Source organism: Onychostoma macrolepis, chromosome 10 (assembly GCF_012432095.1).
Source record: "Onychostoma macrolepis isolate SWU-2019 chromosome 10, ASM1243209v1, whole genome shotgun sequence".
NCBI classification, from domain to species: Eukaryota; Metazoa; Chordata; class Actinopteri; order Cypriniformes; family Cyprinidae; genus Onychostoma; species Onychostoma macrolepis.
Window position 1 is genome coordinate 7,376,042 of NC_081164.1, and position 26,779 is coordinate 7,402,820.

Genomic DNA, 26,779 nt, shown 5'->3' on the forward strand with positions numbered 1-26,779 from the left:
AGAGTTTTAACAAAAATGATGTTACTGACTTTTCAGTTTAGTGTTTCTCTGAACACTCCATTAATAATCCACAGTGTGTTATGAGATCTAAGCTCTTAGTCAGAGTTTGGAATGAGACTTTGGAAACTCTTCCAGACCTGGAGGCGAATAGACACATTGTGAAAGCAGTGTGATCATTTCGGAAGTTCATAAGCCAGAACCAGAGAGCAAAAGAGTTTGGTAATATATTGTGAGGCGTTTGACTCATTCATGATTGACGGCAAATGTTGCGCAATTTGAAATTCATTTTGAAAGCATCTCCCTCAAGCAAAAACCGTCACCTGGCTGCAACGTGATCATACATAAGAGTTATGTATCCAAAACCTCACCAGGTGCAAGTTCATGTCATTCCTGTAAATAAATACACCAAAATGAAACACCCTGCATTCACTTACAGAAAGATTTGATAAAGAGACAAAAACAATCATTGTTTTATCTTGGCAGAATGTCTGATATTCCTTTAATGCAAAACTCATTTTCAGACCTTATAGTGCCAGGCCTGCACAAAACTTTTTCATCTGAATTTAAATACATATTTTGTGGTTATCTGTTACATATATAAATATATTACTTATATATAATGCTAATTTAAATTTAAAAAAAACTTAACAGTGAAATGCTAATAAAAGACAGCATTTACAAACATATCACATAAAGGTTTAGATAGTTTCCATGGTTGATTTCAATGCCAGAGCTTGTTTTTTTAACAAACACTTGCAAATGAATGCTCACTATCGAGGAACATTTTCACTCTTTGCATCATAACGTTCCAATTTACAACACAAAACGCAATAACAACACAATGTTGTAAGCACTACTTCCTAATATCAAATACCATAGACCAAATTGCCTTGCATCTAATTCTTCTACATCACAGGTTTTTAATTGTTACTAATTATCTAGAATTATAATTAATTGGATGGGAGGCAAAAAAATATGGGATTTTTAAAATTTTAATTTAAACCTGTATGTAAACTTAAAAATCATGAAGTAGAATATATATATACTCTTAAAAAGTTAAGAAATAATTAAAATAATTACAAATAAAAATATATAATAAATTTAATATATAAAAATATTTAAGCCAATAATGTTCATAAATAATTTTGTGACACTGAAAATGTGAACTCTTTTTTGCAGAAAGTCAGATGTTCTTGCTTACATTTAATAACATTCACAAATCTTCCTAGAAAATGTTTATTCACACAGCTCAAGTGCTACTGTCATTAAAACAAAAAGACATTCCAAAATTTATATTTTTTCAATTAAACCTTTCACTCAAGTGCTCAAAATGACACACAAAAAAAAAGAAAAGAGAACAGCATTTTCACAAGTGGTCTCCAACTTTTGGACCCCAGTGCATATCTGAGGTTAGATATGAATCGACAAACTCAACGACCTCTGAGTTTCCCTGTAAAGCCCACGTCCCCTGTACCTCCTGGCACTCTAAGAAATTACTGCCTACAGATTAGACGGGATAAAAGAGGTCCCATGCTGACTGAAAGTGTGTGTGACAGTGCAATAGAAGCACTGAGTGAATGTAATAGATTATAATCATACTGACTGTGGTTATGCACAGAATATGTATACACACACACGCACATACATAGGCCTACATACATTCATTTTGCATGCTACCTAGCAACTTCATAATCTCATGCAACACAATCAGATACACACCCCGTCCCCCACATACAGTAATTAGCAAAGTAGTGAGACAGGCTTAGCAGCTCTGCCCACAAGCTTTAATTTACTAACATTCAATACGCAGCACTACAACAATTAATGCTTTGCTCAACTGAGTCCAAAGTGCACCTCCAAGACTTTTCTGATGTAGGGTTATACATTGTCTAAGGACAAAGTGCATTTTACAAAAATTCTCCCCTGAAAAAGCTGCATTACATAATCATCTTACATCACAACTTTTTGCATTTGGAAACACAATGACATGATGCACATTCATATTTTTTCTGCAGTGATTATTAAGCTTTAAAAAATTAAGCTAGGGAGAAAACATATAAAACGTATGTTATACTTTAAAGAAACTGTATGGAGTACTTCTATAGAAATTTTGATTAAAAACAAACCTGTAGAGTTTGTTAGGCTAGAGCAAAAAGTGTGACAACTAGCCCCGATCTTCCCTCTATTTATTGTTTTAAATTGGGTTTTTATTTGTCAATTTGTCTTTGCTTTATTTCTGAACATGTAAATGTCAAATATTGTATACAAAGCAGGGCCTTCTTTTGTCTTCTCACCGCTTCACTTCGTAACGCCGTTTCTGATTGGCTGCCGCGAAGACGGACGGGGGCGCGCCCGAGTGACGCTCGAGTTTGGAATGAAGAGGGAGGGATATAAACTTGAAGACCGGCTCGCGTGATCATTTGAGGTCAAGTCTACACAGCATCACTAGAAACATCTCTTTAAGACCGACGTTTCAAAAGCAGAGAGAATCTGAAAATAACACGCTACAACCAGCGACAGCGAGAAAAGCACCGATTTCGATAAGCGCAACATTAACGTTAAATCCAACATGAACGGGCAGATTAACGGTTTCCACAACTCCCTGATTGATGAAGACTGCTTTTTGTTCACGTCGGAGTCTGTCGGTGAAGGACACCCTGGTATGTACCACAACACGATTACGTTATAAATAAGATTTTAGTGTCACAAGGTCGCGCGGAAGGTAAACACAATCGGGCACGAGATCCCTCAGCTAGCACGTGCTAATAGCTGCAGCTAACTATTTTACACTTCCATACATAAAACACATAATTATAACATTTTATTATACTCTAATCATGTCAAGGGCAGGGAAAATGCGTTATTCTTTAACATACGCTGACTTGGGTAAAGTGGGAGGTAACGTTATTTGTCTCTTTGGCCACGCGCGGCGGAGTCACAGGATTTGAGGCCCAAAGCTAATCTTGCGAATGTAGGCCATGGACGCTTTAAGGGCTTATTCATCATTTTACTTTCGTTTTTATTTAACATACTTAATGAATAGAACTAATAGTCACAATGTATTGGCTCTTAATAGTCCTGCTTATTTCTATTTGAAGGCTGTGCGCGCGCGTGATATCGGCGGGCTCGCGGAACATGTGTTCATGTGCAATGCGGATTCTCTGAGCGTGTTGTTGTTCTGCCGGTTTGTCCGGTTGCGTATTTTACACGTCAAGACGGGCCTCTAACTTGATCCAGTCCAAGAATTATAAATCATCATTCCCCTTGTTACTTTTATTGGTAGTCTTTATTCAGTGGCTTATGAGATCAACGAATATTAATGCCTGCGCGTGTCTGTACGAGCGCGTCAACAACGCGTGCTTCTGAAAGCGTCGCTAAATGTTTATTTTCTATGTATTTTGTTCTCTCTATAAGCCGCTGTTTGTTCGTCCCTGGGCTGTGACACCTCTACACGTGGTGTAAACTTTCCTTCTCGCTCAAGTGGCCCGACTATTGCGTCAGCGCACCTCTTAGGCCCGAAATATATAATACACGAAAGAAACGCCTCTGGCTAGCGATTTTAAGCGTCACCGCGTTCATACATTTTAGGATTGTTAACACCGCACGCGGGATTTTGTGCAGGTTACATATTTATTAATTGTTGTGCTTGTATATACAAATTCGCCTGATGTAACGTTACGTCTTTGACCATTGCGGCGCGCCTTTATCACTGCGTCTGATGCAGTACGTCAAATGGGTACGCAGTATTCATAAAACCGGGTGCGAACATTATCCACATGACATAACGTTACTGGATTCGCTCAGATTCACAAGTATGCATTGATGATTTGTAATTCCGTAAATTATAGGACTTCATAAACTGAGTTGTCAAATTGGAAAAAAAAATAGGAAAATGGAAAAGTGTGAATAGTGACTGATAGTGCTATAGGTACCAAGAATGACATTTGGGTCATAGTTGTTTAAAACCAGTAGTCGGTAACTTGTCAATAGTTATTACCTCACAGGTCAAAGAACACACTGGTCATTGCAGACATGGCGTGATGTGTTTTGTGTACTTCACCTACAGATGAAAAGTTAGTTCTTTATCTGATTCGGTGTGTGCTCTGATTTCAGATGTCAAGCACAGCTTTCTTTCCTGAGCCTATGGTGCATTCACATCAGGTTAGATTTACCAAAAGCGGCCTTGGTTCCAGAAGTATTTTTCCCTTAGGGATATTTAAAGTCTTTGTTTAAGAGTTATAAGCCATAAAAGCAACCAGATACTAGCTGAATCACAACATGACACTCTTTGGTTTAAAACAAAGTATGTGGAAGTTGGACGAAAAGGCAAAGGTGCAATAGTCCCATGAAGTATTACAAGAGACATAATTGAAACAAATGATGGGAAAATGTAAGACTTCTGATTTTATGTGTAAACGTATATCACAGTATATTATGTTTATTGCCACACACCTAAATATTTAAGTAATTTGAGAGCGTAAGGAAATTCCCAGTGCTTCATGGGAGTGGGCGGGTACTGAAGTGCTTTTTTGTAGCTGGTGATTCTCTAATTAGAAGTTTCTGTGTGGAATCATGGGTGATGTAGTTTTTCCACAAGAAATTCCACTAATAAACTTAAAGAAAAAAGAGAGCGGAGATAACATGGGCTGATGGATTTTTAAAAAAATGCCATTGATTAACTACCCTCAATTGCTGTTAAAATTAATTTTCATATGGAGAAAATGAACACGACTTTTAGATTTCTTGCAGAACAACGGTTTCATTCTATTACGAGATGACAAGTCAGGGCTCAATTTTTGTTAAATTTTATGCTTGTAGAAATCATAGTTACAAGTCTGATGCTCATAATTGCGGTGCTTCTGACATGGTGTGAAGGCACCATCAGGTGTTTACAGGAAGGGCATTCTAATTCTCCATCATTTGATTGGAGAAATCTGTTAGTGCAGGATGAGTCATCAATATTTACGTTTAGCATTAAATTAATATATAACTAACATATAGATGGCATCGAATCTAGTGTACGTGTACTAAAAGCTGCAAAACGTGATTTCATTAGCATTTTAAAACCGTTTCTCTATCAGATCAACCACTATATTGGGGTGATAGTCAAAGAATCTTGTAAAGCAAGTTCAGTGACACCAAATGTTTGGGAAACTGAGGGATGTTAGTCACAACATCGCAAGGGTGCACTTTGTTCCGTGAGATCACATGTTTGCAGTGAGTTGGCCAAGCATTTGTGTACATACTCGTAAAGTTTGTTTGTGGACCGGTCCGCCATATCAACGTTTTTGTCATCCGTGGACTGACACCTGTACACGTGGTGTGACCTTTCCCCTCTCACTCCACTGCCCTCACTATTGCATCAGTGCTTATTAGAAAGAGCTCAGCGCTGATGGTGTGGGGGAGGGTTAGCAGCCCCGCTGCAGCTGATTAGCTTGGCTTACCTCTGCCCTAAATATAGATGGTTACTCAAGGGGCTGCAGTGGAGTGGCAGTTTGGGCATTCCTGCCTCAGCTAGAGAGGCCGTACTGCAGTGAGCTAATGTACTTCACCTGTTGTATGGACATTTTATGGAGGCGACTGCGGCACTAGCAACATCCTTGTCTATTGTTTTTAAACAATCTCTTTGCTCGCATTAGGCTTGTAAGCTCAATCGTGTAATGTCACTGAAGTGCTTTCAGAGTTTTTTTTACGTTTGCTGTAGATATAAAGGTTTATTATAGTAAAGTATAGTATAGTACGTTTTTGTACTTGAAATATTAACTGAAAATAAAATGTACAAAAACCTAAAATTTTATTTTGTTTCCATGGCAAATTATTCAGTTGCCAAGGAAATATCTTTCATTTAGGTTTAACTTGATGTATTAAAATGAGTAACAAAAAAACTAAGATACCAAAAACAGTTTAATTTAAACTTTAAAATTAAAATGAAAGTAGAAAATCTAAAAATAAAAACGGTTGCATTTATCTTGAGTCTCGTTTAACCTGAATTCTATGCTCTAATTCGCTGATGAAATAGTTGCACCTCTCATTCCTTGGTTTCAGATAAGATTTGTGACCAGATCAGTGACGCTGTGTTGGACGCCCACCTCAAACAGGATCCTGATGCCAAAGTAGCATGTGGTGAGTGTCAAATTATGCTTTCCTGCACTCTTCTCCATGCTTGCAACTTCTCTTTACTGTATGCTCTAACCCCTATCAATCTATCCTTGCAGAGACGGTTGCCAAGACTGGAATGATCTTACTGGCCGGTGAGATCACCTCTCGTGCTGACGTGGACTATCAGAAGGTTGTCAGGGACACCATCAAGCACATTGGATACGATGACTCTTCCAAAGGTATAGCAGCACTAAATGTCAGGAGAAAGAGTGCTAGTATGCTACTCTTACTGCCATAGTACTTGCAGAACTTACTGCATTGCATAATGTGTACTGGTTTATGATTTTGTATTAGCTGCCTGTTGAATTTAGGGTAGAATTAGGGATGCACCGATATGAGAATTTTCACAGAGACCGATAATTCTTTATAAATGAAAGCTGATAGCATCCATAATTCCGATATGTTGGCCGATAAATCTAAATCCAAAGTTTTATATAATTTTTGAGAGCCTGGTTACAAAAAAGTGTCACCATTAAAAGCTTCAACATAAATCAAACATAAAGCAGCCTTACAAATAAATAAAACAATGCTTAAATGATGCAAACAAGTCACTGGACAACATTACTTAACATTACATATATAAAAAAAATCATATGCCATGGATAAATTAAACGGAATAGGCTCCGCACCGACAATTAAATTATTTTAATTAAACCAAACTGTTGATGAAAATAAGATAAAAATAAAAGTGGTGGTGGTTATTATTATTATTAATATCAATGATTTTGAAAAAGTAGTATCTTAAATTAATACCACTGTTTCAAATAGCAGAAGAGCTGAATGAACACCGGTAAACTGAAGCGCTTATTTATACAACATAAACATAATATTATAACTTGTATATGCACAAAAAGACGCAAATGCGCATGTGATCTTGAACTAAATTATGTGCTAATAAGATGTGACGCACACTCTTGGCTCTTTCCACAACGACACGCTGAAACACGACAAACCAAAGAATTCACTATGTTTTATAATAATGTTCACATTATAATATTATATAGATATGATAGTCCCGATCATATAGTTATTAATGTTGTGTGCTGTTGTTTGAGCTGCGTGCAATCAAAAATTGTCAACTTTTCTTTTGACAAAAATCATTAGGATATTATGTAAAGATCATGTTCCATGAAGATATTTTGTAAATTTCCTACTGTAAATATCAAAACGTAATTTTTGATTAGTAATATGCATTGCTAAGAACTTCATTTGGACAACTTTAAAGGTGATTTTCTCTGTAATTAGATTTTCAAATAGTTGTATCTCGGCCAAATATTGTCCTATCCTAGCAAACCATACATGGATGGAAAGCTTATTTATTAATTTATGTAAGCTTATTTATTAAAAATTGACACTAATGACTGATTTTGTGGTCCAGGGTCACAAATCATATATATATATATATATATATATATATATATATATATATATATATATATATATATATATATATATATATATATATATATATATATATAAAAAATAAACACAATATTACAACCTACAATTTCACAAAAGGCTGCAAATGCACAAGCAGACTTAACTGTGCTATTCATGTGTAGCTCCGTTGTGGATGCGCTCTTCCCGTAACAATGTGCTAAAACACGGGCGCACAAAGATTCCATTAATTATTTAACAGTAATGTTCTCATTATAATATGACAGACTTGCCCTGCAGATGTTGCACTTCACTGTATTTTCCTTTTCGAAGTGATTCCAATAATATTTCAAGCAATTAAAAATCATCATGGCGAACAGTGCGCATCTGAATTGCCTCTGCAGGAAATAATGCATTATTTATCGCAGGGATCAATGCTAAGGTTTTTTTTTTTTTTTTTAAATAGTCGCTGTTATCATTGTTTTTGATCTGTTATCTTGTATTCTAATAAATAAGCTTATATGACACCAATATTTTAGATATCAATTAAATTTTACAATTCTTTTCCAATTTCAGTACCACAGCAAAAATCACTAGCCAAAAATAAACATAAATATAAAGTTTAAACATTACTAAAGACAAGTGACAGCCAGTAAATAAGAACAAATTAAGAAATTACAAGTAATAGCACAAAGATAGAATTGAAATTATGTTTTAGGTTTTTGTTTGTAGATGTTCAGGTACAGAAATTAAAAAATCATATAAAATAACATTGGAAATTAGAGGCAGCCACTGTATTTTAATCATGGATTAATCCACAAAAAAAAACATGTGCAATGTTTGATTTGTTAGACTGTATAATTTCAATCTGAAGCAAAAACAGAATGACCTCTGTCTTTAGCTTTGTGAAATTGTTAACGTTACATATAACATCGGCACTAAACAGGGCTAAATGAGATGCAATTTCACTCTCTGACAGCAGGCGGCGCTCATGGAACGGTGATACAGCATTTCCTTGGTTACCACTGTAAACACAGAAACGCTGCGCATATTAACACCAATTTAATATGCATTATACGCAGACAAGATGAAAAGAAAACGCCATTTCTGAAAACAGTCAGTTCCCCTCAGAAACACCTTTATATAAAATTCAATATTTGGATTTTCTTCCTATATTTCGCGCATCGTGAACAGATCTTGTTCTACCTCCTAGTGCTACAGTATTTTCTCCTTTTTGTGTACGTCTTCATTGTCTCTGGCCTCTGTTAACGGCCGTTTACAGTAATTATAATAACGCAATATTTCTACACGCATGACATTTGCGAAAATGATTGAAGTGCAGTTTGTGTGCAAGTACGGAACAGAAGATGCTCTAAAATGAAACAAAACCTGTCCGGTCGATCGGTGCATCTGTACTCTAGTGTATAAATTCAATATAGATTAGTCATTGTTAAAGTTACTTTCCAAGAGGGGTATTTTGACATACTTTTGTATGTATTTGCCCGTTCAGGTGGCTCGTGCATGTCAGAGACGAGGTTGTCTCTGAAGTACTCAAAGGAGTTGTCTTTTGTGCACAAATGCTTTTTAATCGCTTTAATTTTTCAATTTAACAAGGCTTAAAAACGCATGCAAATAATATAATTTTGTGACGATGCTGCAGTGGCCGATCAGGCAAGTGACAAATCCGTCTACTGTCCCGTGCGTCCTTCACGCTGGCCCCGAGCCATCGGGCAGTCCTTATTGTCGAGCCCTGTATCGGCTTTAATATATAAATTAAATTTTTTTTATCGGTACAATAACAGAAAAATTTACATTTATCGGCCGATACTGATATGGTGGCCGATATATCGCGCATCCCTAGGTAGAATTAATCAGCCTTTTATTGTACTTTCAGGGTTTGACTACAAGACCTGCAATGTGCTTGTGGCTCTTGAGCAGCAGTCACCTGATATTGCTCAGGGGGTTCACCTTGACCGCAGTGAGGAGGATGTTGGAGCTGGAGACCAAGTAAGACCTAGATAACGACTTTCTTTGCTCATATGCCAGGATGTGAATTGGTTTATAAGGAGAATCCAGATCTTATCTTTACTGGAATGACTGAGTACTTTGCTTCTTAGGGATTGATGTTCGGTTATGCCACTGATGAGACCGAGGAGTGTATGCCTCTCACTATTGTCCTGGCCCACAAGCTGAACGCTAAAATGGCCGAACTACGGCGCGACGGCACCCTGTCCTGGCTGCGACCTGATTCCAAGACCCAGGTGAGAATGTTGTTGGAATTCAGTAGGAAAATGCACTATCCTTCAAAGGTTTGAGCTCCGTAAGAGAGGGATAAACTTTTTTTTTTTTTTTTTAATGAAAGAATGCAGTAAAGTAATCAAAATTGAGAGTAAAGACGATGTTACAAAAGATTTGCATTTGAAATCGCTGTTTACTACTTCTGTTTCTAGTTTTCTAAAAATGAACCATTTCCACAAAAGACTGATAATTGATATGATTGTTTCTTGAGCAGCATATCAATCTAGTAGAATGATTTCTTAGGGATAATGTGGCACTGAAGACGAGTAATCGCGCTGAAAAATTCAGCTTTGCATCACAGGAATAAATTACATTTTAAAATATTCACTTAGAAAACAGTTCTTTTAAATTGTAATCTTTCACAGTATTATTGTTTATATTCTATTGATGATCAAATAAATGCAGCCTTGGGTGAGCATCCGAGACCTTTCAAAAATATTTAAATCTCAATTATTCCAAACCCTTGAATGTTAGTGTATTACTACTGTAGGACTGGGTTGTGTGCCTGCATCTTGTAGAGATTATAACCATTCAGCTCAACTTCTTTTACTACATTCTTTAGGTGACTGTGCAGTACAGACAGGACCGTGGGGCCATGATTCCAGTGCGTGTGCACACCATTGTAGTGTCTGTTCAGCATGATGAAGGAGTGTGTCTGGATGAGATGCGTGATGCTCTGAAGGAGAAGGTGGTGAAAGCTGTGGTGCCCAGCGTCTACCTGGACGATGACACCGTCTATCACCTGCAGCCCAGTGGACGCTTTGTCATCGGAGGCCCACAGGTTTAAACTACAACAATAACACTGCTGTTTTCTTTGGGTTCCTATGGGCTTGGAAAAGTGGGAATTGTTTAAAACTATTTATATCTGATTATAGTCGGATTTTGTAGTAATAGTTGTGGGACCTGAAGTGCCTGTATTATGGGTTTGTCTGCTGTATTCTTATTTCTTTTTTTTCCCCATATATGGTGGTAAGGTTCTGAATTCTTCATGCTGTTTTTACAGGGAGATGCTGGTTTGACTGGCCGTAAGATTATCGTGGACACTTACGGAGGCTGGGGCGCTCATGGAGGCGGTGCTTTCTCTGGGAAGGATTACACTAAAGTTGACCGTTCAGCTGCCTATGCAGCCCGCTGGGTGGCCAAGTCTCTGGTGAAGGCTGATCTGTGCAAGCGTGTCCTGGTCCAGGTGAATATTTAGCAGTCTTTCACCATGTAGTCGTGAAGGGAAAAGTACACCCTTACCAATATACCTGTTTCCTTAGGTGTCTTACGCCATTGGAGTGGCCCACCCCTTGTCCATCTCCATCTTCCACTATGGAACCTCCCAGAGGAGTGAGAAGGAGCTACTGGAGATCGTGAAGAAGAACTTTGACCTCCGCCCAGGCGTCATTGTCAGGTAAAGTGTGCTCCTCAGTGGCGGCCCAACCGCCACCTCTAGGTTTGTTGGTTTCCCAGTCATCTTTTGCTCCCGCGTTTCCTGAGTTTGGTCTTTTGCACGGTTAACATTAGAGAGGCTCATTGCGTTTGACTGAACGTCCTTCTTTGTGCGTGGCAATTGTCTTACTCTGTCTCCTGTGCAATTCCAGAGAGCTGGACCTGAAGAAGCCCATCTACCAGCGCACCGCAGCCTATGGCCACTTTGGCCGTGAGTCCTTCCCCTGGGAAGTTCCCAAAAAGCTTAAATGCTAAATCTGTAACCCCCCCTCCTTTCCTTGGGCGGTAGGTGTACATTACAGAGAAACCTACTCAACCCGTCGGAGGGGGGAGATGTACCAAAACCCCTCACTCCTAACCTCACACCCGCTCCCAAAGGTAATTCCCCTCCAGTGGCGTTCTCCCCATACATCTTTACCTTCAACCCTGTTCTTTGCTGTATTGTTTTCGAGATATCTGTGGATGGTGGCTGTGTGGTGTTTATTTTATTTTTTATTTAACTTTTTTGGTTTTGTTTTGTTTGACTTTATGCGCCCTCTTCTCTACCCATCTTTCTTCAGCCCTTCCTTCCTTACCTACTTGCTTGAAAGATCAAGTGACGGCACAAATGGGGGTCAAAGGTTGTTCTGTGATGCTATGCATTGCTGGCTGAAGCACTAACCCCTCGACTTTTTGTTTTACCAACTAAGAGAACCAATGCTTACCATTTTCCAGGTCCACCACTTTATGCGTACCATCGCGAATGGGATCCAAACCTCTCGTGAAATGTCAAAAACCTGACTTTAGTTGGATTCAGCAAGAATGTGTTTAAGTTACATAGTGCAGGGATCGGATTGCGAAGTTTTAAGAGACTTTTTACACGCGCGTACTGTCGCCACGGTTCTGTCCCGGTCGCCGCAGGCTGCGTTGTTTTTATTTCTGACGTGTTACAGAGAAGTCAGAAGCTGCTACCAACTGTGGTGGTTCTGCGGGGCCGGCGACCCAACCGTTCCCCTTCGGTCTTGATGGTGATTCCAGATGAAACCTCCTGGTAGCTGTTATGTGATGTTCTACTAGACCACGGCGGTGGCAAAGCACTCCCTCTCTGCGTGCGGCGACAGCGGGCGTAGCTACAGAGAAGCCCTGCTCCCTCACCAGCGCAGAGGGGCTGCCTCCGCCTCTTGAATCGCTCCATACTTGAAAACTCAACCTAATATTTGCTCGGTGATCCTCTTGAGCCTCGGCGTCGGTACAGAAAAGCCTGGGATCTCAAGGTGTGACTGCCTTTATTACTTTTTGTACATGAAAGGAATCGTTTTTAAAGTCAATGAATACTTGTTTTCATTTGCTTGAACACCGTAGTCGTGGTGTATGTCCCGTGTGCCGGCTCTGTGGTCTTCCCTTGGTGTCCTACAGAAAGCTTTGGGCTCTTGCCACAGGCTGGCGCTGGTAACTGTGACCATTGTTACTTTTACTTCCTTTTTTTTTTTTTTTTTTTTTAAATGCGAGTGAAGGCAGGTAGATGAGACTGTCCATACGCACTCACGCACACGTTTTACGTTCAGGACTCCCGGCGCTCCGGCAGACAGAAGCGAGTCTGGTCGGTGTTGTACAGAGAAACCGGCTTCGTTTACATGCTCTCTCTGTTTGGTGCGTTTGGGTTGCAGTCTTTTATATAATGCTCATCTTCTGTTTTTATTTCGTACAATATATTTTGTTTTAATTCCAGAGATTGGTGCATCAGACTGGTTACTGAAAGAGTAGAAGTGCCTTTTTCTATTGTTTCTTTTCCTTTTTCACTCCTCTTCCTCTTCTTGCCTTCCCCCTTTGTTCACCTGCTCTCCTTTCCCCTGAGTTTCCTCTCGTGATACATGTGAATCCACAGCAAACTCCTGAATTCCCTTCCTTTCAATGCTCCGTGATGGTTCTGTCCCCTATATCAGTGAAATGAATAAAAATTCTGACCCTTAAGACTCTTGTTTTATGGTATTTCACATTTGTCAGATTCATTGGGTTTTTTCCTTTTTCCCTCCTTGAAACATTTACAGTCCTTTCCGTGGTTGAGGTACAAAATCGGGCCTTCAATTTACATTATGCTTTGCTAAAGATGTTTAAACCGCTTTACGCTTGGAACTCAAACTAAAATTGAGTAAATTTGTGTTTTTCTGCAAAACACTGCTATTCAAATGTTTGGGGTTGGTAGGATTTTTTTATTTATTTTTTGTTTTTTTGGAAAAGTTTATACTCCATTGTTGCATTTGATCAAAAATACAGTAATCTTGTGAAATACTACAATTTAAAATAACTTTATTTGAATATATTTTTTAAATATTAATTTATTCCTGTGACGGTAAAGGTGAATTTCAGCATCATTACTTCAGTCTTCACTGTCGCATGATCCTTCAGAAATCATTCTTATACGCTGATTTGATGCTTATCAATGTTGAAAACTTTGTTGAAATCAGTTTTTGCTGTTGAATATTTTTGTGAAATTATTCCCCTGGATTCTTGGAATAGAAAGTCTTCTGTAACATTATAAATATGCTTACTGTTAATCAATTAATTTAATGCCTCTTTGCTGAATAAAAGCTCTTACATAAAATATAGAAATTTACTAACCCCAAACTTTTGAACAATAACAATCATGAAGGATCATTGAAATTTGTGGAGCACATCAGCAGGGGTTTCTGTAAGTCCATACATGTCTTGAAACTCAAAGGTCACATGGCTTAAAAATAGCATGTTATTGGATACTTTAGGGGCTGCACTTCATTTCAATCAATATTCTGATGCCTTTTTTTCCCTTCTGAAAGATAAGTAGAAAAATATCCATTTACTACACAGGACTTATGTACTATAGTGCTGGTTTTTTTTTTTTTTTAAATTTTAATTTTTTTTAAATCGGGAGGGTTCGACTAAATATTTTAACATGAAACGGGTTAAAATGAACATGAGTGCTTAGAAATATGGGGAAAAAGTTGTCTTGCAAGTGTCAAACCATTGCAAAGTAATGACAGAAATCCAGTTTAAGAGTGAACAAACAGCACCAGAACTCCATATTTGGTGATCCTTAGTCTAATATCTACATTGTGGAAAATAATTATTTGATACCCTGCTGATTTTGTAAGTTTGACCACTAAAAAAAAAAAAAGTTTATCATTTTTATGGTGGCTTTATTTTAACTGATAGAGACAGAATATCAAACAAAAAAATCCAGAAAAAAAGCAGCATGCAAATGTTAAAAAAAGATTTTACATTTTAGTGAGTCTAAGTATTTGATCCCCAAGCAAAACATGACTTGGTACTTAGTGGAGAAACTCTTGCTGACAATCAGAGGTCAAGACGTTTCTTGTAGCTGGTCACCAGGTTTGTACATCTCAGGAGGGATTTTGGTCCACTTTTTACAGATCCTCTCTAAATCAAGGTTTCTTGGCTGTCTCTTGGAAACTGTTTCAGCTCCCTCCACAGATTTTCTATAGGATTAAGGTCAGGAGACTGGCTAGGCCACTCCAGGACCTTAATGTGCTTCTACTTGAGCCACTCTTTTGTTGCCTTGGCTGTGTTTTGGGTCATTGTCATGCTGGAAGACCCATCCACGACCCATCTTCAGTGTTCTGGCTGAGGGAAGGAGATTCTCATCTAATATTTTATGGCACATGGCCTGTCCATTGGCCCCTCAATGTGAAGTCGTCCTGTACCCTTAGCAGAGAAACATAGGCAGCATTTTTCTTCCTCCAAACACAAGTTGAGTTGATGCCAAAGAGCTCAATTTTGGTCTCTGACCACAGCACATTCTCCCAAGCCTTCTCTGAATCATTTAGATGTTCACTGGCAAACTTCAGACGGGCCTGTACATGTGACTTCTTGAGCAGAGGGACTTTGCGGGCACTGCAGGATTTCAATCCATTGCGGCGTAGTGTTACACCAATGTGTTGCTTGTTGACTGTGGTCCCAGCTGCCTTGAGATCATTCATTAACAAGCTCCTCCCGTGTAGTTCTGGGCTGATCCCTCACCTTTCTCATGATCATCCTTACCCCATGAGGCAAGATCTTGCACGGAGCTCCAGACCAAGGCCGACTGATGGTTGTTTTGTTTCTTCCATTTCCGAATAATTGCACCAACAGTTGTCTCCTCCTCCACCAAGCTTCTTGCTGATGGTCTTGTAGTCCATTCCAGCCTTGTGTAGGTCTACAATCTTGGCCATGGTAGTGGAGAGGTTGGAATGGAAGATACAGATTCTGTGGCCTGGGGCTGTATGTATAAAGCCACTCAGAATTTTGTCACTTAGGACAAATAATTTACTCTAAGAATGACGTAATTTTACTCTTATTCCTAGACTTAAGAATAAGAGTGATTCATAAAGGTTCTTAAGTGTTAAGACTAGGTTTCAGCTCCTAAATTATTTAAGAGGGCTGAAGAAGTTTCCTAACCTAGTTAGGAGTAACAAGATGGCAGCAAAGAGGAGACACACACTTTCCAACGAAGATATGGCATACTGGAGTTATATGATGATATGGAGTTGATAAAAAGATACAAACTTGATTGTCAGTTACCAAAAAAAAAAAAATAAAGACTTTGATCTTGACCAAAGGAATTTAAAATTGAATAACCTCCTCCATTTAAGTCAATGCAGCAATGCACCGGTGATGACACTGTAACCAGGGTCTTGCATATTGTGGCACTAACCCCACCAAACACAACAGTGGCCAAAAGTGATGTGTGGATTATTATTATTTTTTTTTTTGGTTTTTAATGACCCCCACATTTCGCTTGAACCATTAAAATACAAAGGACAAAAAAACACTGACCAGTGTTGCCAACTGCTTATATAGATGACCTTATAAAGGTGAGTTTGCTGATCTAGGTTTATATTTATATGGATCAGTGAACTCGTCGTTATGACATCATAGGAGAGTCTTGGAATGTAGAAAAGGTTTGTCCAAGAAATTGATTTTGTTGCTAGGCTTTTGGGAAGAAAAAAAAAAGTCTCTAAAGGGGAGAGGAAGTCACTGAATCTAGTGACAAAATAGCTAAATTGGCACATTGACTACAACATAATATAATATCAGAGGTGAAAACTGTAAATTATTGAACTAATATTCATTTTAATGATATCCCATGGCCAAAAAAAAGGGGGGGGGGGGGAAGGAACAAAAACGTGGCAGCAGCTAAAAATGAAGTATAAAAACACAATTCAATCAAGGTAAAGCTTTAAACATGAAAGGTTCATGGGCGTAGGCTAAATGACTTTACAAACATTTGACATTAAATATCATTCACTCTCCAATGTTTTGAAGAAAACTGCCATTTAAAATGGCACCGCTCAAATAAATATGCACATGAATACGGTGTAAAATAATAAATAATAGCATAAGGTATTTAGTCTTGTTTCACTAATTTAAGTGAATTTTTGTTTTATTTTGCAAATTATCTGGCAATGGGGTAATAAATGAAAAATAGCCCATTCTTGTTTCCGTTTGCATTAAGATTATTTTTCTTACCCTATGGAGAACAATTTTATATTTTAACAAAAATATAGAAAATGCATTTTAACTTAATTTTTAAATATTTGTACTTGAAATAAGACAAAAATACTAAAAAGCAATTTTGCAGCGTGAATGCATGAGTGAGGTATTAAAACATCGCTTACACTTTAAAAAGGGGGAGGAGATGGAAAGAAACTCTGGGTTTGGCGAAGAAAACCTGCTCCCGACCAGGTTAGGTTCACAGAGTAAGTTACCGTGGTAACTGAAGGACTAATCTGTGTTCCACGTGTCCACATAACCGATCTGTGGGAGCCAAAATTCCTGCTGGATGGTAGGGGATCAAATACTTATTTGACTTATTAAAATGTAAATCTTTTTTTTAACATTTGTATGCTGCTTTTGTCTGGATTTTTTTTTTTTTTTGATATTCTGTCTCTATCAGTTAAAATAAACCCTCTATAAAAACAATAAACCCTTTCTTTCTTTTAAAGAGGGCAAACGTACAAAATCAGCAGGGGATCAAATAATTATCTTCCCCACTGTACATATGTGTATTTTAGGATGAGTGTATTGAGCAGCGGAGCCACATTCCTTGGAGAACTAATACTTAAAAATAAAACCATCACACTTTTGCAGTGACGAACCACAAAGCCAGTCTCATTCTACATCACTCGTTAAATATCAAGGAGTCACACAAATGTGCAAACCTCACCACTGTGATTGGACTTGGTTTTGTTCGTGAGAAATCTCTATAAACTGTTGATATGATATACTGTTCTGACAGAAAAGCCTGAGTAATTTTCAAAGGTCAGCATCAGTGATCCCATCATTCCAGTCTCACAGTGGTGCCAGAAAGGTTCAGGTAAGGAAACCACTGTTTGACAGTCAGCTTTTGCTAAGGGCAAAATACCATGGGTTAGAAGACAATAAATGGCGTGCCTGTATACACCCAAAGACTGTTCGCTGTTGAAAGCAGTTTGTTTATTCATTCAAACATAAAGCAAATGTGTAACAGAAATGAAATAATAAAAGTGGGAGTATATGGTGACGTCACAAGATGGTTAAATCAACATGTCTTTTCACATAAAGGGTGAGAACAATGCTACGTGACATATTCAAGAGAGGTGAGCAATTTTCAAAAGCCAGAGGCAAAACAGATCCATTGCATTTTCAGGATATGACATCAACAGAGAAAAATATTCTTGTCTTTACTAGTGACTTTCACATTAAGGGTCAAGAAATATCGAGTCAACCATTTATTTGCAGTTTATAAGCTTTGACAATATCAAGTGAACTAAACATTTAGTATGCCCTACATTAATTTACCATAGCAATAGTTTCAGATCAAATACTACAGGTGACATACTGTATTTATTTTATTTTTTTATGACAGTGGTGTCTAATACAAAGTGAAGGACCAATAACTATAGTCACTACAATATTTTAACCAAAACTGTGGTTACTAAAGAAAATATTTGCATAATGTATACTGAACATCCTCTAATAATCAAAAATGTGCTGTTTTAGTTTAAAAATGTAAATTATCACTGATCAAATGTTTATGCACCCCCAATGTAATGATTCATATGCAAGATAATATTGTGAATGAACTTTGAATTGACGTCACTGATGGCTTGTGCAAACCACTGAAAAGACTGATAAGGTATCGTGAGATCAATAATGTTGCTTGAGCAAAAGTATTTCTTTTTGTTAAAATAATAGCTGCCCCAGAAAACATTTTTTTATGAGTTTGTTCTATTTTATCTTCTTTGCTGAAGATATTATCAGAGCCTATGTCTTTGTTAGCCTCAGTTTCAACTCAAAAAGCAAATATAACCATGAAAATCCAGGAAAGGAGGAAAAATGCTGTGGCGTTGGTCCAGTAGGTCCATCAGCCTTTCATATAGGCTACATTGTTAATGCTGAGACACTGTTAAAACTCGCACAAATAACCTTTGACTCTGTTGGTGGGGGGAAAAAAGAGTTTCAACACTCAAATGAAAAACTGATAAATAAGTCAATACTGCATTTTTGTGTTCAAATGTTAATGTTGATCCCAGAAGTTCATTTGTATTTGATATGATAAAGCACACTGAACATATATGAAAGAGGCTGCTGTCTGTGTGGATGAGGTTTAGAAAACTTGAATAAACTAGGAGTAATGACTCAAGGAAGGAACAGTAAGTTATCCAGTGGGTCAGAATTATGTTCAGTAAATAAATGAATTTATAAATTTATTAGCAATTGGTTGACATTTGGCAAACTATATGTGGACATTTACCATGTAGTATGGACAGCTGAAACAGATTATTTCCACACCTTCTTCTGACAAAAGGAAACTGCCTGTAAGAGTGAAATAAATGTATGCATAAAACTGTATCCAGAACATAAGCTTAAGGTGATCAGAAAACTGGAATGTGCATGCACATTTATACGGCATAAGGCTTTTTGGTGCACTCACCCCACAGTCGAGCGCAGTCTGGAGGTCTCTGCAGCTGTAGATTGGTCCGAGACTACAGGGGTCAGCAGCAATGACAGGCTCCTTCTCACCAGAAACACACAAATTTGCCTTCTATAGGGTCCAGAAAACAGAAAACAATACTTCATTTAAACGTTTCAAACTATTAAAGGGATTGTTCACCCAAAAATGAAAATTACCCCTTGATTTACTCACCCTCAAGTCATCCTAGGTGTATAACTTTCTTCTTTCACACGAATACAATCAGAGTTATATTAAAAATGTCCTGGCTTTTCCAAGCTTTATAATGGCAGTGAATGGTGGTTGAGATTTCGAAGCCCAAAAAGTGTGTCCATTCTTCAGAAGAGTGCTCCACACAGCTCCGGGGGGTTAATAAAGGCCTTCTGAAGCTAATCGATGTGTTTGTGTAAGAAAAATGTACATATTTAAAACTTTATCAATCGTAATCTCTAGCTTCCGCTAACTGTCATACACATCCGTTCCAGCAGATGGTGTGGCATAAACTCCACTGAGAACATGGTAGTCTCGCGAGAACCAAGTTTTGTCTACAGCAAAGGAAAACCAGTCTCCTTTTGGTTTAAATTTTTCTTCACATATCCTCGTTTTGTACTTCTAATTCGTGTTTTGTTTTGTTTTGCTCACTCCTCTGCACCTCTGCGTTCATCACTTCTCACCGGAGCTTACACTACGCTTACAACCTACAAACACAGCGATTCATTTCATCCCCCCCCCCGAGCCGTGTGAAGTACTTTTTTTTTTTTATGATGGATGGATGCACTTTTAAGGGCTTCAGAATCTCGAACAACATTATAAAGCTTGGAAGAGCCAGGACATTTTTAACATAACTCAGATTACTGTATATTCGTCTCAAAGAAGAAAATCATATATACCTAGAAGTATATGGCTTGAGTGTGAGTAAATCATGGGGTAATTTTCGTTTTTGGGTGAACTATCCCTTTAAGCACATTCAAGCAAAACATTTTTGTTAGAAAGTCAAATAATGTTGTATTTTAAGGTGAATTCAGTATTTTTATTTATTTATATTTTGTTTGTCAAGTCATCTGAATGGTGTACACTCACATGATATCAAGACTATACTCATAATAGTATTCTATGAAAGTCATTTCATTATACAAGTCAATGTATTACGGCAAGTTGAAATGAGTGACCTGTTTCACTAACACGCTCATTGGCGGCCGCCTCTGTAGATGTATGTTTGGTGACACAAAGAGCAAAAATAGTAAGTGAAACGCACTTATTATCATGGTTTACCAGCGGCGACAACAAGAGAATCAGTACCTCTGAAAGGCTCTGAAGTCAGGAGACAGAAAGCCCGCCAAGTGTAAAATGGCGCGTAAACAACGGTACGTCATACAGGTTAGACCGCTCTCTAAAACCAAGTAGTAGGCCTACATTAATAAGACTAAAAAGCAAACAAAACAACAGGATTTCAATATCCTTCACATTAAGTGTTGAGTTGGTGCACAGTTTATTCATGGACACCTAGCAAAGCCTTACCAATATCATAGCACCATGCTAAACACCATTCAAATCACCTTAACAATCGCATAGCAATGCACTGATATTATATCGGCGGGTTTTGCACGAGTAAACAACAAAGGTGTGCTCACATTTTTCTTTGTTCAGTGAATTTTTGCAGGTGAAATCCAGTCATTTTTATTGGAATCCATGTGGTCAGGAATTTTGAGGGCGAGAGATTTCCTCGTGCAGATTTCACATGGGATTTCACAGATTTCATCAAGTTGGTCAAGCAAATTCACCAAGTCGACCAACAATGCCTGAAAACCTGCTTGGTTTGAAAGTAACTGTGCTTCGTAAATTGCTACACTACTGAAAATGGAGAACATACCTTTTTTTAACATATTTATTGTGGATTTCACCTGCAAAAATTCACTAAACAATGGTAAATGTGACCACACATTAACATTTCTTAAGAAACTGTAAAAAATCTAGTAGTTTCTACCTTACAAATGTCCAGCGCCCTCTGCTGTTTGCTCAGAAATACACTGAGCTGGTTCCCATGACGCTGCACAAAAGTCTCACACTAGATGAGATAAAGAAATTATAGTAAACTTACAAATCAAGTGCATTTAAAAGTCGGTCATTTAAAGGAGCAGACTGATATCTAACCTTTGGCATGGCACTGGGGTGCAGTTGGCAGACGGTGTTCAGGAATGAAGCAGCCTGGAGCTCGGTGGCATTGGAGCCTAGATGCATATGAGTCAAAACTGCCAATGTAAGGCATGAATCACAATCAGAAAGCACCTCAGCCGCTGTTAAATAAAGAGAAACGGATGAAGAAACAGGATGGGATGTTAATTCAAAGAAGAAAAAAAAACTAGAAGCTAAAGTCTGGACTCTAACCGTTGACGGGACGCTCCCGTATTTCACAAAGACGAAGCAGAGTGCATATGAAGTTAGGTGAAGTATTGTTCAGTAGCATGTCAACCAACAGTTGGACGTATTTTTCAACCATCTTACTGCACTGTGGCTGAACCAGAGGAGGAAACTCACTGCACAAACTCTCCAGCAGGACAGTTATGATGCTCTGTAGGGTACACAATCACAAAACACTGGAAGTCAAGGTTTTTTCGAATTAAATACAAGACGTTTAGGACTCCAACTCTGCACTCTCAGAAATAAAGGTACAAAAGCTGTAACTGGGGTGGTACCTTTTCAAAAAGGTACCATTTTGGTACCTTAAAGGTACATATTAGTACTTAAAGTGTACATATTTGAACCTAATAGGTACAAAAGTGTACCTTATGAAAAGGTACCGCCCCAGTGACAGCTTTTGTACCTTTATTTCTGAGAGTGTGTGTATGTTTTGAATAGCATACTAACATACTCTTCCTGCTGCACAGTGTGCATACATGAAAGATGATCTATCTTTGAAAAAGTGTAGTGTATAAGAAGCACGTATATGTATACAGTGTGCTTGATTTGGCCTCTTATTTCCATTGTGGAAGAAAATAAACAAGAGATTTTTAAACAAAATTGAACTAATACAAATTAATCTAATGTATTTAGAAGATGATTTGTGTGACAACAATGTAGCATACTTTGAAACATTTATTAACACTTTTAGCTTACTAGGTAAATTAAATCCTTGGTGAAAAATAAGTACACTTTAACATATTTTAAAAAGAGTAGTTATTATGGAAAAAATATCCTTTGAAAGAATATACTTAAATTTTCACCTATTTCAACTTAAGTTTAGTTACTGCCTTAAATTAAGTATTCTTCAACTTGGTTGTATGAGTCATTTCAACTTCAAAAAATTGAATTGAATCTCATAAAAAATGTTGAATTATGAGTTTTATGAGTTAAAGTAACAGGCATGACTTACTGATCATAAATTTAAAGTGTGTGAGCTGAATGTAATGATGTTGGGCACTTAACTGAATGTTAATTGCAATTACATGAAAATGTGTTATAGTATAAATTCATATTAAATGCAATTAGCTGAACTTTAGAGTGCTTTTTTGATCCACTTAAGTAGGACTTAAGTACATCTTTATATGCAATATCATAATTACTTCTATTGTATTGAAATATGGTTAAAATGTACTGCTGAAAATACTGACAAGCACGGTAAACTAAAATATGTTTTACTCTCATTGCTACAAATTTGTATGTCATGTACTATATTTAAATTTATTTGTAATTTCATATTCATCACGATTAAGTTGCAATTTTAAATATATAAACTTTAAATGTAATATCAAAATAAAATATCAATATAAGTGTATTTCAAAGTATGACAAACGACTGTTGAAATAATTATTTAAAATTTACTTCAAAGTAAAACATTTAATCTGGTATTACTACAAAGTGTACTTAAGTGTGTTAAAAAACAGTCATGAAAGTGCACTCTAAGTACACTTAAGTCGCATTTTATTTTATTTTTACTATATTATGTTTTGAAAAAAAATCTTTTAAGATTTAAAGTAGGACTACAAGTGCACATTCAATACAATTAAGCAGACTTCTTTTTCTGAACTCAGCCCATGTGTGTTGTGATTCTTCACCTGAGTCCTCTCTCTGGGAAACAGATACCCAAGTGTGCTCACAATGTATGTGCAAACCGAGCACTGAATGGATGTCTCCATCTGTATTAGAGAGCAGAGAAACCTATAGTCAGCTGTGCAGAACATGTAAACAATTACTTTTAAATCACTTCCTCAAATGTTACCTTCACAGTTGGCACTGGTACAGTTTTTGACATGTGATTAAACAATAGATATCTAATCTTGGCACTGTCACGTCCTCCACACATTCCAAGAAATGTACAGATGTCACCGGGTTGCTGAAGTGAAAGATTGAAGGGATTAGCAGTAAAATAAACAGCAGTGGTTCTCAACCAAATACGAATCGAAATAATACAATGTCCTATAGACCAAATGCATGTTTTAATCTAACTATATATACCGTACCATCATGCTGGTAATGAAGGTGATGGCCAAAGGAAGCATCTTTTCCACCTCAGTGTGGCAGATTTGAGTGATTTGGGCAGGCAATTTATCGCACACTTGCTCAAGAGAGGCAGCTAATTTGGCCTAAAAAAATAGATTTATGATTGCATTGACATCACATAACAAAATTCATTCCAAAAGTGATTTGGACATGTTCTTGAAGTAGGGATGCTATTACAGATACATTTATCAAACCAAGTGGCATTTATTTTAAATAAAGTACAAGAGCAATTTTCATGCAAATCATTTCCTAAAAACCATGAAATTAATAATTTATACAGGTTCTAGTTTTTTAACATAAGCGGATTATGTGAAATATGATGAACTACATCTGTGTTACTCTGCTAGATTACCTGTGTGAGGTAAAGGGGAGATTCATGAAATGTAAAAAAAAAAACAGCCTTGACACCTTGGCTGATAGTCATCGCAACAATGTTCTGAGAAAATCTTGTGCAGTATGTGTTTACAGATGCCAGGTGGTTTAATTTTTTCTCTCTGTGTCATGCCTAGGTGTCTCTTAAAGGAATGTATAGGTTCAGTGCAAGTAAAGCTCAGTGAACAGCATTTGTGACATGATGTTGATAACCACAAAAAATATATATATTTCAGGGTGCCCCTACTTTTCTTAAAAAATGCAAAAAATCTGGGTTAAAATGAGGCACTGAAATGATTTCAGTTCATAAATGTATAAAAAATTACTCTTACAAAATCAGTAAAACAGTTAGGTTTCCTCTTAAGATTGGGTTGAAAAAAATGCTTATGTACTGTTCTTTTTGTAAAGTTATATGCAATTTTACAACTTCAGGCCATGGCAACACAACAACCGTAAAAATGACGAAAGTTAACAGAAGAATTCGATTTTTTTTTTTTTTTTTTACAAAAAGTATATTTAAAATTTATATTAAACTACATTTAAACACTCCCAATCACTTTAACTGTAAGTTCCTTATAACATAAACTCAATTATTTTTTAAAGAATAGTCAGTTATTTTTGGCGATCAACATTATTCCACAAGTGCTGTCCATAGAGTTTAAAACTGAATAAGATAAAGCATCATGTTTAGTCATTGTATATTGCACATAAATCTCATTGTAGATAAGGCAGATGTGTTAGTATAGAGTCTGTGAAGGACCATATCTCTGGTCGGTAAAGTGGACAGGTGAGAAACACACACCGAATTCTTCAGGTTTATGAGTGAGAAGTTCAAAAAGTGACACCATGAAAAGATTCGAAACAGTACACTTCTGCTTTTCAACACAACTTCCTTACATCTTTGAAATCTTCTTTAAGACATGCTGAAAATCATGCAAATCTGAGATAATAGAAGTAGGAATCATGTTTAGACTGTCTTCCTCAAAATCTTTGGCGGTGATTTTAAATTCACTAATGAATGCTGATTTCCAGTGCATTGTTAAAAAAACAGCACTCTCACCTCAATCTGCTTCTCCTAGATAAAAGTAAAACACTGTCATCATGGGATCATGGAGTCATGCAATATTATTCACCATACCATCTGTGTTTGTGTGTGTGTGTGTGTGTGTGTGAGAGAGATCGTACCTGGAAGTCCCCATTGGAAAAGAGGTCCTTCAGAAGCTCAAAAATCTGAGTGCAGTCCTGACACATGTCACCTGTCTATAGAATACAATATATTATAGAATAGCCTACTTTCCATTGCTTTATGTGTAAATTTTGTCTTATCAAACGTTTTATATTAAAGGTGTGGAAATAAAGAGAAGTGAAACTTGTGGTACTCTTAAAATTTTAAGGATGGTGTATTTCAGGTGCTGTGTGAAGGGCTTTGAGGAAATGAAAATGAGAACTTCTATTGCATCTGTCTAGAAATAAGAATAATTCTGCATTTGCAATGTGTAAATGACAATTATTAATTCATAATTTTATAATGATTAATAATTAAATGGCATTATAATTTTGCTTAGCCTGGAGTTCATTTTTTGAGAAACAAAACTAAAGCAAATAACTTCAGTCCAGCCGGTTTGAAATGCAGACTTGCAGGATCTGTTTGTTTGATAAGTAAGTAAGTACAAAAAAACATGCCAAGCATTTAACATTCCTAAAACTCACCACATTGTCATCCGCACCCACCAGGACATTCATCATGCCGGTTGTATCAACAGATCGTGTTTGGACTGTTAAAAATAAAATCATGTTTTCAAGAAACTCACTGAAATTACACGAAAGATGAAAACGAAAGTGCTGGAAAAGAAAAACGAAGGTGGTCTGGAAAAGAAATTACAGCATGACAATATAACTGAGAAATATGTATAGATTTAAAATGTAAACAAATTTGCGCACATTTTGAAAGAGATATTTGTAGAAAAAAATATAAAATGTTTTGTAAATTGCCTGGTTTGGTAAAATCAGACAACCTCTTAATATAGCAATAATATCTGATTATATTTAAATATAATTCTTCTTAATTATATTGATAATTCAGTCTCAAACTATCATTCTACATTAAAACATTATATATATATATATATATATATATATATATATATATATGTGTGTGTGTGTGTGTGTGTGTGTGTATTAACACAGATCATTGCATTTACCTGAGCCCAGAAGGGCAGTGAAAAAGAGAAACTCCAGTCTAAAGGCAGTCATGTCTTCAATCAACGAAGGCTGCAGAACCAATGTAAAATTCTCTAATTTGACCCTGTATATAGCGACAGGAAAATTCAGCTCAAAGAGGAACTACCCTTTATATATGACGCCCCAAAAGCACAAGCCAGGCATGATAAGAGCCTTCACTGTGTGAATGAGAAAGCTGTAGGCCTACTGAACAAATAATGTTGCTTAATCACAATATTCGACAAATAAAGCCAATATTTGTCATGTTTCCAGATTTGTAAGTCTTTCTTAGGCATGCAGCTCCAGTTTAAAAGGTTATAGTCAGGTTAGAGATTAATTCAAACGCATGGCGGATAATAAAAAAAATCTCATAGACTTGCTCTGATGGAGGGACCCGAGTCATTACTGGAGACCTGGGTCTGCTCTTTTTTGACCCGAGTACCTAACTAGCAACCACCCGAAGACAGCTTAGCAAAT

The 26,779-nt window shown here is 37.1% G+C and overlaps 2 protein-coding genes across 6 annotated transcripts; one reads left to right on the forward strand and one right to left on the reverse strand.

Moving 5' to 3' along the window:
• The first annotated feature begins 2,396 nt into the window (after positions 1–2,396).
• On the forward strand, positions 2,397–13,218 carry mat2aa (methionine adenosyltransferase 2Aa). Its single transcript, XM_058789422.1, has 9 exons — positions 2,397–2,660; positions 6,046–6,123; positions 6,216–6,338; positions 9,431–9,543; positions 9,654–9,797; positions 10,397–10,615; positions 10,838–11,020; positions 11,097–11,230; positions 11,421–13,218. The coding sequence occupies exons 1-9, from the start codon at positions 2,570–2,572 to the stop codon at positions 11,521–11,523; spliced, it is 1,188 nt and encodes a 395-aa protein (XP_058645405.1). The 5' UTR covers positions 2,397–2,569; the 3' UTR covers positions 11,524–13,218.
• On the reverse strand, positions 11,734–26,351 carry sftpba (surfactant protein Ba). 5 transcript variants are annotated; one of them, XM_058789424.1, is made up of 13 exons: positions 26,284–26,351; positions 25,793–25,857; positions 25,268–25,342; positions 25,143–25,157; positions 23,671–23,793; positions 23,430–23,543; positions 23,266–23,346; positions 21,599–21,782; positions 21,365–21,507; positions 21,198–21,278; positions 19,196–19,306; positions 19,016–19,077; positions 11,734–18,695 (listed from the first exon to the last, which is right to left on the reverse strand). In XM_058789424.1, exons 1-12 carry the CDS (start codon positions 26,333–26,335, stop codon positions 19,042–19,044), a joined length of 1,080 nt encoding a protein of 359 aa, XP_058645407.1. In that variant the 5' UTR covers positions 26,336–26,351; the 3' UTR covers positions 11,734–18,695; positions 19,016–19,041. The 5 variants fall into 5 exon arrangements, with proteins under 5 accessions (XP_058645407.1, XP_058645406.1, XP_058645408.1 ...); XM_058789423.1 differs by having other exon boundaries at positions 11,734–19,077; XM_058789425.1 differs by lacking the exon at positions 25,143–25,157 and having other exon boundaries at positions 11,734–19,077.
• Positions 26,352–26,779: the final 428 nt, after the last annotated feature.

Coding starts and splice junctions, on each gene's coding strand:
- mat2aa (XM_058789422.1), top strand. CDS start 2,570: ATGAACGGGCAGATTAACGGTTTCCACAACTCCCTGATTGATGAAGAC. Junction 9,798..10,396: donor GACCTGATTCCAAGACCCAG/GTGAGAATGTTG, acceptor TACATTCTTTAG/GTGACTGTGCAGTACAGACA. Junction 11,021..11,096: donor GCAAGCGTGTCCTGGTCCAG/GTGAATATTTAG, acceptor CTGTTTCCTTAG/GTGTCTTACGCCATTGGAGT.
- sftpba (XM_058789424.1), bottom strand. CDS start 26,335: ATGACTGCCTTTAGACTGGAGTTTCTCTTTTTCACTGCCCTTCTGGGC. Junction 21,783..23,265: donor TTCCCAGAGAGAGGACTCAG/GTGAAGAATCAC, acceptor TGTACCCTACAG/AGCATCATAACTGTCCTGCT. Junction 19,078..19,195: donor AGACTGCGCTCGACTGTGGG/GTGAGTGCACCA, acceptor TCACTCTTACAG/GCAGTTTCCTTTTGTCAGAA.